At 33.7% G+C, this 12388-nt stretch overlaps 1 protein-coding gene across 1 annotated transcript in view; it reads left to right on the plus strand.

Moving 5' to 3' along the window:
• The window catches only part of NEGR1 (neuronal growth regulator 1), a gene marked incomplete at its 3' end in the record, with an annotated part of 815688 nt that overhangs the window by 648761 nt on the left and 154539 nt on the right, over positions 1-12388 (plus strand). Inside the window, exon 6 of the mRNA XM_084242628.1 lies at positions 460-611. Within this exon, the coding sequence (XP_084098754.1) occupies positions 460-611 (152 nt within the window). The remainder of the gene's footprint in view (positions 1-459; positions 612-12388) is intronic.

Consider the following 12388-nt stretch of genomic DNA (forward strand, 5'->3'; position numbering starts at 1 on the left):
ACCTGGACTCAGTACCATCCTATCTCTAATGTATGGTTAACTTTCATGGGAGTTATTCAATAATAACTATATGAAATGGCCTACTCACCTTAGCAGCTGCCTAGCAAGTTATCAGTTTGTGTTTTTACATTTACACCGACTGACTTGATATTAACAGATGAATCGCCATTACTCTGATGTGTTTAATTTTCTAAAATACAAAACAATGTAAAAATAGGACATATGGATAGAAAAGCTTAGTTTGTTATGTAACATGCATAATCCCATAGAAACACCTATAACTGTCCTACAACCTTTACTCCCCAATCGCTACTAATTAAAGGAAAAATATAATTGTACCATTATCACACTATATGCTGACATTAGTGTGGCCAAAACTTTTAAGTGTTGCCACTACAACCCCATCTGTGATGAAAATGATATAACAAATATTTACCTAGAATTTATTTTGTCTTCCAGGCTCTTCAATGGCCAACAAGGAATTATTATTCAGAATTTTAGCACAAGATCCATTCTCACTGTTACCAACGTGACACAGGAGCATTTCGGCAACTATACTTGTGTGGCTGCCAACAAGCTAGGCACAACCAATGCGAGCCTGCCTCTCAACCGTAAGTAACAGCGTCGCCAAAATGCTTCCAGTCAGGGCTTCTTGGCTCCTGTCTGTGGCTAGAGCTAAAACCTAAGAATGGCGTGTTCATTTTAGAACACAACCTGATGTGACATGTCCTATCCAGAGGAAATGTGGCCCCCAAATCAAATGGATCTTGAGAATCCCTATAGAAGTCTCCACATGCTTAAGAAATACCTTAGAGCTAAAATAATATCAACTTAGAAATACCTCTGACTGAAGGTGGTTTTGTTTCCTTTTTTGTTTTGTTTCTTTTTAAAATTGTGTTATATTATCTTGAAGCAGAAATGAATTTGGGTTGGTTTCTTGTAGCTGATTTTCTTTAGCCTTTCATCTTGTAATAGCAAGAATTCCATTTGCCTTAGGTAAAATGAAGCACTAAATAAATTATCATGGACCAAATATTTATTCATAAAGAAATTATATATATGCAAAACTGTATTTTTAAATACAACTTAAGGTTTGTTTAAATGAACATAATATTATTAATGTGTCTTAGTATCCATGGACTAGAATTGAAAAAAGAAGAGCAACACAGGATTAGCTAAAGGGAGATACACCTATGCTCCTACAAATAGCTTTTGTGCTTTTTATAAACTGAATAATCAAAACATTGTTTCAACCATAAAATATTTCTAATCTTGAAATGAAACTTTTCAAAGAAGATGGAAAATACATTGTCATTTCAGTTCCCAAAACTATCTGAATCATCATAGTTAATGTTTTTGTAGTAATGTTTTACAGTAACATGATCACATCCAATTTGCAGAATTGGGGGTGGGATGTATAGTATTCTGATTACTTAAATATATGTTATGATAAGAATTTACATAGTTTATAAGCTTTGAATTATGATTTAAGAACTTCTGATGTCCAAATATATCAGTTTGTTGTTAATAGAAAAATAATCCTTTAAAATGATTTGCTCTGTATTCACCTTTAAAGCATCATATCATTTATTATTTCAGCTTAATACTGAGTATTTCTTAGTACCCCCACTTTGAAATAAAAATTTTATTTGCCATGCAGTAACCATAGTAAAATATACTTGCTTGAGTTCTTCCATGAGGATGATTTATTTAGTGTAATTATTAGTATTATGTCACTGAAAATATTGTAGAACAGTGTGAATTTCAATTTAATATAAATATTGGTATATTTATATTTCTTTGTTATATTATTACCATTCCAAATAGCTTAAGTATTTAAGAATATGAAGGAATAAATGAATTAAAAAGGGAAAGTAAAGAAAAATGTAAAACTTTATAATACACTAATTTTTTGCTATTTAAATTTCTAAATTACATTCTGATTTCAAAACAAGCACTAATGAATACAACAAATTTGGAACAAATGTCACTTATTTAAATGTTTGCTGTACTCTGACGACTTTAGCATGATCATCCAGAAACAATGCACTGCTGAAAAGGCTTTATATATGTTGAGGTGTTACAAAATCCTCATGCATTTAGTTAATTTGTTAAATACATAATATGCTAATGATATCTATAATTACAAAGAAATGTCTGTATATTAGCATTTTTGATAGACCTCATCTGAATCTCTTATTGCACCACCATTTCTATTTTGTGTGATAATTATTTTCATATATTTTTCTCTTCATCATATTGTGCTTGTTGAGGAGACAGGGTCAACGTTGGATTATTTTATCTCCCATATCTCTAAGCACAATGTCTGCTAGTTAATGAAAGCAATCAGTAAATCTTTAGTGATAATTCAATGTTGAATAAGTGATTGAATGGATAGTGAAGAAATGAATGAATGAACTGGGTCTTATCTATAGAATCTGTATTTGTAATCTCTAGATATATGCAATTTAATAGCAATTACAAATAATACAAATGTTAGCTTACTTTGAACTAGATCCCTTTATAATCTTTTCATATGAATTTGTTCATTTAATTCTCATACAGTCCCAAATGGTAAATTCTACAATTTCCTTTGTACAAATGAGGAAGCTAAGATAGACATTTCAAATTTGGTTTCAGTCAAATTGGTAATAAGTGACAAAGCAAAAATTGGAATCTCAACAGTCTGGCTTCAGAGTCCAAGCTTTACTATATTTCATTGTCTCACAGTATGAGCATAAAACCATCAATCGAGTGAGAGAGGATTGTATCAGTTGCAATAAATTTTTCAAAAGATAAATCTCTACATATAACATATTGCCCTTTTTGTGGTTTTTATCAACTTTTCTTCAATAATTTAGAGTGTTATTCTTCAATATATAAATGCTTGTTTTTAAATAAATGTTTAAATATAAAGAACATAAACCAGATATCAATTATAAGTGTATAAAAGATGAATGGGGTCCAAGCTTGACTAAAACTATTAAAAATTAGACCCAGGGACATTTAAAAACACATTTTGGTGGGATTGCAGTTCTCTATGGAATAATCCAGGACAGGCAGTGTGAATCTGCAAACTATTTCTGGGATAAAGCTGCCTAAAGTTTTTAAGATGCTATCTGGGTGCAGTGATGTGTCCCTTGATAAAAACTCTTGTTCTATCTTCTCAAGATTGATGAATGGGAGGGTTTTCAACCTTTAAACTGATCAAATACTGAAAGCCATCCTAGGCTGATGGGATATTGGCATGTGACCTAATCAAGAATTTTTAAAAAATCTGTTACTTAAGATCAGCCATTCCTATAGTTAGGGATTGTGTAAAGCTAACTGATCAATCTTCTCATCCAGGAGAAAGGAATTAGATTTTGAAGAGTCTGCCATCTCTGTACATGATGATATTTGGAAGATGCTATGAGTAAGAACACTCGTATGCCTTCATGATTTGTGTCCCTGAATAATTAATACAATCAAGGACAGGGTGATCAGAAATGTGAGTTCCTAGTGTATGTTTATACATAGCAAACATTCAAACCTGCTGATAATACTTTTCCAAAAGAGTTTTAAGTCACATAAGAACCAGATTCCCAACCATATCTACTTAATATAAATGCTGATATCATTGCAATCTATGCCAAGTTTGTAATAACCTATATTTCTCAGGCCATCAAGAAGACTAAAAACATATAGACTTTGCAATAAATAAGACCATCCAAAAAGGAATGCAGAATTTTTTTTGTGTGAGTATGTGTGTGTGTGTGTTTGTGTGTGTGTTTCATGTAAAGGGAGTACAGAAGACTTTGGTGTGAATCCCAGTTTTACCATAACACATAAGTGCAACTTTTAATAAATTACTTAAGTGCCAAGAACTCAATTAATTCATTTATAAAACAGGGGCAATAATAATAACTCGGTATAAACACTGAATGCTATGATGAATGTAAAGCACTCATCACAGCCTAGATCAAAGTAAATATTCAGTAAATGTTAACCATTGTTATTATATCATATCCCCATGAATACTCAGTTCATTTCAAAAAACTCTACAGACATGGCTTGTTTAGTAACTGACTGCCCAATACATTATTGAGGGTTTAATTGATAAACTGTCCCTAGTGAATGTGTGAGAAGGCATACATGTTTAAAATAATGTCTCAATTTAGCTCATAACTCAACCTCATCTATTGCTCCGTGCATGAACTAGACTTCGTGGCACTAATTCCAGATTAAATGTGGTGTTTGAAGCATAGGAATTCAGACATCTGGAAAATTTAATGAATAAAAAGCAATGTGCTCTATTTTGAGGCGCAGATAACTCATTCAGTAAGCAACATTCATTTGTGCATTGCACATTGCTTACAATGTACAAAGCATTGTGCTAGGTATTGGAGAGAAAAAGAACAATAGAACTGGAACTTCATCGTAAAGAATTCTCAAACAAGTGAGAGGGACAAGAAACAGGCAGCTGTAATGCAATTTACTCAGGGGCACCATATACTGGAGCAGAGAAGAAGCTCATAATCCAGTCTCAGGGATCACGAAAGGACTGTCATCAAGGACTAGAGTAGGTAATAGCACTACATGAATTATAACTAAGATATGATTCAAAATTCCATTTTAGCCATCATTGTCCCATTTTCAGAGACAGAATTCTGCAGATTTTATTCAACAATTATGTGCACAGCATAGAGTGGCATAAATAAGAGAATGATCAACTCAGTTGACTCAGGGCAAGCTCTTAAGAAGATGACCCTTGAACTAAAGATGTGATAGAGTATGGCATTAGTGGTGATGATGAGGAGGAGTAGGAGGATGAGAGAAGGGACAAATGAGATATTCTAGTATGGAACAGCTCATCTAAAGACAATATAGTATAAAACAATCTGATACATTTGAAAACATAATAGTAACTTAATGTGGTTGGAGGTAAAGAGAGTATTAAAGGATGAGGTTGAATAAGTTGGTAAAATTAGGAAAGGCTATAGGTATTAGACTTATATTAGTAAATGTAAAACAAGATAATTGCATAAAAATAAAAGATGAGAAAGTTGAGAATTGAGATGTAATTAGGAGCTAGGGGAGTTTAATTGTAGACATTTATCAGTTGGAGGCAGTGTCCAGTAGACAGCTGGATATGATATCCAGAATGGAATATGATTTAGAAGGTATCAGAATGGAGGTGGTAGTTTTATCCAGAGAGTAAATAAGATATTTCATAAAGGCCATGTAGAATGAAAAGATGAGCAAGAACTGAAATCCCAAATAAAGTCAAAATCAAAGAGTGAGCTGAGGAAGAGCAGCAGTCTGTAAAAGCATGCAGATTCAGTGTCTATAGAGATGACAGAAGGATCAATCACTACTGTAGAAGCCACAAGAGGAGACCAGTTCAAGAAGAGGGAGGATCAGCAGTGTCCAACAGTGTCCAGTGCCTCATCAGGACAGACAAATCTAAAACTCAACCGTTGTCTGACAATAAGTTGTTGCTGATCTTTGCCAAAGCAGTTTTTGCAGAAAACTGAGTCTCAAAACCATGTGGCTGTGCATTAAGTTTATTTTTATTTTCCTTTAAAGATTTATTTATTTACTTATACAAGCACTGGGTACAGTCAGAAGTGCGGGAGGGTGAGAGAATTCACCAGAGCCGTAGCGGGGAGCAGAGCTGGCAGACTGACGAAGAAATACACTGCTGAGGGGAGCAACCGGTGGCAGGAGAGGTCTGCGCTCCATGTGGGACCCTCGCCCGGTGTCAGGGATGGAACCGGCGCTGCAGAGGCTGCTGGCAGCTTCGCAACCCAGCGCTCAACCGCTGCGCCACCAGGGGAGGCACTGTGCATTAAGTTTAAATAAGCAGTTGAGGAAACAGAAAACTGTGTAGTAAAATATATTCTATAGGCTAGGCTATGAAAGGAAGAACACGGGCCGATGGTCTGCTTTGATACCTTAGCAGCTAGAGGGATTTGGACTTGTTTTCTGATTAATAGATATAAATGGTTACGTGTACTATCAAAACTTCTTAACCGGCAAATAGGCAGAACCTCAGTCTATAGTAAATTTACTTGCTATGCTTCTTGGTTTTCTACATGCTTCCCTCAATCTTTGTTTGCTTCTTTTCTTAAGTTGTTTTGGGATCCCAAAAGGACAAGAAAAAGTTTTGATTAATATGATGTAATCTTAACCTCTTTGCCTTCCACTGCCCATGGACTTCAGACTGCAATTGTAAGAGCAACTGTAATTCTCAGTAGAGATGTACTAACTGCATCAATAGAATTACTTCAAATAAAGAGTATATAATTTGTCAATAAAGGAAAAGCAAAATTTATGGGGGGAAATCCATAGAAAAGTTAGTGTATAATCAGTCCTTCATCTTCAACATTATCTGACCATAAATTCTTTTTAATTTTTTTTATTGCAGTAATGGTGCATTAAAACATATAAGTTTCAGGTGTTTATCACTGCCAATCAATATTTGCATATATTACATTTTCTACTAAAAGCCCACTTCTATTCATTACCATACTATTGACCCTTTTAACCTGACTTTCTTCTGAAATAAATTTCCATTTTAAAAGTGTGTGTATGTGTGTGTGTGAGAAAGAGAGAGAGAGATATTCTACAGATACTATAGATCAACCTCTGGGAATATATGCTTTAAAAAACTTAGTAATGAATAATAGTATACCAACTAGTTATTGAAAAAATACCTATTAAGTAAAAAGTTTGGAGTTCAGAATTATATGGGATTTAATTGTTGTTTTTCAACCATGATTTTGTTTCCAGAACATGAGCAACTGAAGAGATAATTCCTGAGATCTCTAAGTCTTCATAAAAAATATAAACTGAATGGTCTCATCCTGCCATCTATGGGTCCAATTCATCAAATGTACATTATCATTGATCAGTAACTTAGTAACCAATAAAAGTCATTTCTAAGTAGGATGCATTATATATGATTCATGCCTCACTTTCACAAAATAGCAGGTATTCATTATAGGACACATATGAAAAGACTCACCATCTAAAGGTAAATAAGGAAAGATAATTAGGAAATAAAGAAATTAGAACTAGAAGAAGAAATCTTAGCTACACGAAGTGTCCAAATTCATACAGCTTTGGTTTAATACAAACTGCTCTTGAGATCTAGTATATGAAAATATTTGAGACAATTTTGGCTGTACTATTAACAGAGTCTTTGCTCATGTTGCCAAATAGATAACAATATTGATAAAGTATGTGAATGCAAAGCCCCCTTTATTACATTCCCAAAAGTACAATGTCGTTTTGTATGTTTTTTTTTTTTTGCTAAAATATAGGTTCTAATGATATTAGGAATTCTCTTGTCTTATGTGTGTTTGTGTGTGTGTGAATATGCACACACATTTATTGAAATAACAAAGCATTTCCCCCAGAAATATTACATATAAAATTTCCAAAGGCCCCCCCAAAACTCTTTTCTCTGTTTTATAAACCCTGTGAAGATAGTAATGAAGTTTCAGTTTTAAATGTTTTATATTATCAGTTCTATTTAGCATTCTGGCAAATATCTTTGCATGTGAGAGAATATTTATTCCTAGTCTGTTTGATTTGATGTACACCTCTTTTTGAGATTAAAAAAAAAATCAGTAACTGGTATCCAAAAGGAAAATGGAAGAGGTTATTCGTGAAAGTAAGAATGTGGGTAGCATAATAGTTTTCCCTGTTTAGATCTGACCGATGCAGGTGAACATTATATTTTCTGATTGATTTGTTGAATATAGAGCCAGCTATGCTGTTGCAAAGAATACTTCAGCTCTCTGCTTGCTTCAGATGTCCCTATATGCAAGTAAGCAACTGTCTGTTCTCTCTCTTTTGCCTATTATAATGTGCTCTGATTCTATGTGAAAGGTGATACCACAAATTTTGAATGATTCGTAATATAGATTGAAATTGATATTCCCTCCTGCAACTTAAAAGAGATAGGGGGTTTCAATTTGGATGAAAAAGGCAGTAATAAATTTAGACTTGGTGATTAATGAAGTCATCTCATTGGGTGAGGCATCTTGATTTATCCTCACAGCTTTAAGATGTTAATGAGAAGCTATTCGTGAATGTAGTAATAAATATTTGAAAAAATTATTTTCAAATAAATAAATATTGTGTAGATTTTGATATAGGTAGATTTTGTATAGCTACATAGATCTATATAATAGCACAAAACTAGCAGGAATACACACCGACATAATCAATGCACATTAGATTCTGTGTGTAGTCTCAAGAAGGTAAACACAAAAGGGTCATTCAGTGTGATACAGGAGAGTAACATTACACAGGTTGAAACATTCAGATTAACTGTTGCCCCAGTTCACCAACTACTTACTAAATAGTGAGAACCAAATACAAATGCTTACAGAGCTTTAGTTCCCACTATAACTGATAGAACTTTAGAGTTGGTCTCAGATATTATGTAGTCAAATTTTTCTAAGTTTTTTAGCAATGAATTACTTTATTTACCCCAACTGATGCCTTATGCAAATCCTTAATATGTGACAAAACTAGAACTGAAATTAGTTTGGTTGATTTGGAGATAAACATGGAAAATTCTGGCATTCTGTATCATATGACAGAAGCCTGTCAAAAATTCATAGAACTTCAGAAAAATGCTCTTTGAAACTTCTGGTGTAAACCAATCCTTTTACTTTATTGGTAAGGGAAGAGAGAACTAAAGAAGGTGAGTAAAAACTCAAAGTTATACTATATCACAGCAGATCTACAGCTAAAATTTCGATTTTCCTGTTCTTGTTCCAGTGCTTTTTCTACTATACAGACAAGTCTTGGAATCAAACAGATTTGAGTTTAAACATAGTCCTGCATGCAGGATATGGGACAAATCTCTCAATCTCAATATTTATACCACTGTCATCGCTCCTATAAAACACAGAAAACAGCCTGGTTTTATAGATTGGTTGTGAAAATTAAATGAAATGGGATTTGTAAAATGGCCAGGATAGTGCCTAATCCAAAACAAGAGCTAATTAAATGATAGTTTCCTTTTTTTTCCTCTCTGTTCTGAAAGGGTAAGCCAAGAAAGCTTGAATGTACATAACCTCAATAATTCTGTAACTTTGTCTCACTGGATCTCCAAGAATAGCCCTGGTTCGTTGATTCATTTATTAATGCACTTATGCATATCGCTATGATATTGTCTTTTTATTACAATTATTAATTAAATCAGTCATGCACATAAACATTCACTTGTAATGATGGAGTAAGAGGTGGTCAGGTTGATAAAGAGGGTTGTACAAGATTAATTACTCTACTGATATGTTTCTTGAGTTAAGAGGAAATTTATCAGTTGCATCCTAAGTTACTGAGACTACATATATCAATAGATCCTTATAGTTGACAAGGGGTCAGTAAAAGCTAAAAGGAAAAAGGAAGCTTTGTTATTTGCTGTTATTGATCAACCTTGAAATGTAATAGACTTGTGGGAATTAGGTACCAAAAAGATATGGAAAAATCAAAAGGGATTTCAAACTTAATCATACTATTATTTTGGGAACCCTAGCCCAAAAGTCAGATATATAAATTCTGGTCTATACTTGGAGAGTTCCTCAGTTAGGTACAGCACTTACCTCACTGGCCTCATTTTCCTTATCTATAAAATGATGAAAATAGAAAACCACTGATCTCCAAGTTCTTTTTCATCTTTAATGATTTAAAATTCTAATGTCTCTATATATGTTTGGAAAAGTAGTATTTAGGCTACTTTTGAAAACAATTATACTTACTCCTAACAAAGTAGAAATGCAGCCAGTATTTTCTCCTTCTGTACAATTTTGTCATTGAACTTGAGATTATTTTTTATTGACAATATTGTATTTTAATGTGTTTTGCTCTGTGGTGAGTTTCCATAAAGTTTAGCTCAATAGCCCTGCTGTTCTAATCATTTTGTCATCTCTACAAAGACTTTTACTCTCCAGGGAAATTTCCTTTATGTTCTGTTTCAATTCTTGTTGGCCAATAACCTATGAAAAGGCAATAGAATATACCTTCTTGCTTGCTTGCCATTTTATTTCACAAAGCTCTAACCCTGTAACAAACTAGGCCAAAATGTGTGAGAGTGTGTGTGTGTGTGTGTGTGTGTGTGTGTGTGTGTGTGTAGTGGCTATTAAGACTTTATAAAAGTAAAAGCATGCCAACATTTCCAGCCTAAAGAGACTGCACCACCAGACTCTACCTCCAGTACTGCCCTTCCTAGTATTTTCTCTGATAGAGCACATGGGAGGTTCTGTGAAAGACTGTACTCCTAGTATTTCTTAGTCTCACAAAGAACATTTACCCAGCATGCTTTCTTTTCCCTGTAGCTGTGACAAAATTTGAAATTTGATCTACTAGTTTGAACACATAATAAAGTAGCAAGTCTGAGTTACTCTCCCACCTCCACATCCATGCTACAATTTCTCTTTCCAAAAAAATGTAGATGTGGCCCCAAATATAAGATCCAGAGATATGTGTGAACAGAATGATTATCATGAAATGCTGAGAGCCATTATTATGAAATTTCCCTTTTTCCCTAAGCAATGTGAAGCATAATTAATAGAATACATCTCCAAAAGAAAAAGAAAGCTGAAATTGGCTTTCCCAGCCCACCCCATTTTGTTTCAGATGAAGAAGAAAAAGAGGAAGAATTAAATGTAAAAGCAATGATATTTCAACAGTTCACAATTTCTCTAAAGTACTGTAAATTCTTTTTAGTAGCCATAAAACTGCTGGACGAGGGACTGAAAATGGCATATCCTCATTGAATATGTCTATTCAGCACAGACTGGATTTCCTTGCTGATAAATATAATTCAACTGGAATTTCTCTCCAGGGACACAAATTAAGTATCTTCCCAGTATATATTTAAGTAAGATTTGAATTAAGCAAGAAAGATTTGCTTGCATGGAAATGTTATTTCACCTATACCATTTTTAGTAGGGTGGATTTTTTTTCAGTTTTATCCTTTTATTACAAGCATTCTCTTTCAACAGCTTTAAAGCAAAGGGGAAACTTGGATTACCCAGTTTTAAAATGTGATATTAAGTAGTCACATGCTCTTCAGTTTTGCTTACTTTTTAAAAAAAAAAATCAATTATTATTACATATGTGGAGGAGTCTAACTAGTGAGGCAAATCATATTTCTTGTCAAAAAATACCTTTAGAAAGGAGGGATTGGGGTCAAAATAAGGGGGTTACAATTGTATGGGGAATATAAAAATAAAATTTAAAAAAATTTAAAAAAATACCTTTAGAGACACCATGCAGGCTACTTAGAAACAATCACAAGTTTTCTAAAATAGTTCAAAAGACAAGACATAGAAGCATAGCTTCCTAAATCTGACAGGACAATAGCATTTGTTTGAAGAATTAGTAGTTGTGCCTGTAAGGAAATTTATATTTTCTCAACAACAACAAAAAAAAAATAATACCATAACTTCAAGAGAGCAATACAGTTTATGACATAATAATATGCTTACCAAGTATAGATAATATCTATAATCATACTATTTATACTGGTAAACATATTTTTAGGAAATTTACATGAGCTATGGGTATCTGACAAATCTGCAGGCTTGATTTGTTGGCAAAAGATAAGTTGAAAGGGTTTATTTCTCTCATGCTAGCATATGGCCTGCTGGAGTCCATATTTGATACCTTACACTCATTATGCTCCATACTTCAGAACCATCTGTATTTCCCAAATATCCTTACTGCCAGGAGCACCTGAAGAAATGGGTCTCATTTGACAAAAGAGTCTTAGACTGCCACATATCACCATCATAACAATTTTGATCTGTTATTTACTTTGCTCTTCCTTGTTACTATATTCTCTGATTCTTTTCTCCTTTTCTTGTTATCACTGTGAAATTTTTGAAAAGATAAAATGCATTACTGATTCACATGTTATTAATGATAAACTCTCCTCTAGTGAGTTAGTATTTGTTTTGTGGCTCATTCCCTTTTGTTTTCTCTTGCTTTCTTTCATTCCCTCCCCGCCCCCACTTCCAGGACTAAATCATCACCAAACAAATAGGGAGATGCTTCTCTCACCAATAGTATAGATTCAGGATAAAGTCAAACAATCTCTGCATAGGCAAGCTGAAAATTGCTTTTGAAAGCTTCATCACTGAAAATGTAATCAAACTTAGCTTACTCAAAATTGATTTAAGTTGCAGCCTAAGGGCTAACCTTTGACCAGGGCAGCGTTCACACATACATCGATTCTGCCTGCAATTGAATTACTCAGGCAATTCTGTGCACTTTCAGCTTTAGCCCCGGAGTACAAATGGCCAATTTGGGAAGCAACTTGGTTGTGTTTGAAATGTGCAGGAAGATTTTCTCATACATTCCTGGGAAAAAACAGGCTTACTTT

This window comes from Talpa europaea (genome assembly GCF_964194135.1).
Source record: "Talpa europaea genome assembly, chromosome: 9".
NCBI lineage: Eukaryota > Metazoa > Chordata > Mammalia > Eulipotyphla > Talpidae > Talpa > Talpa europaea.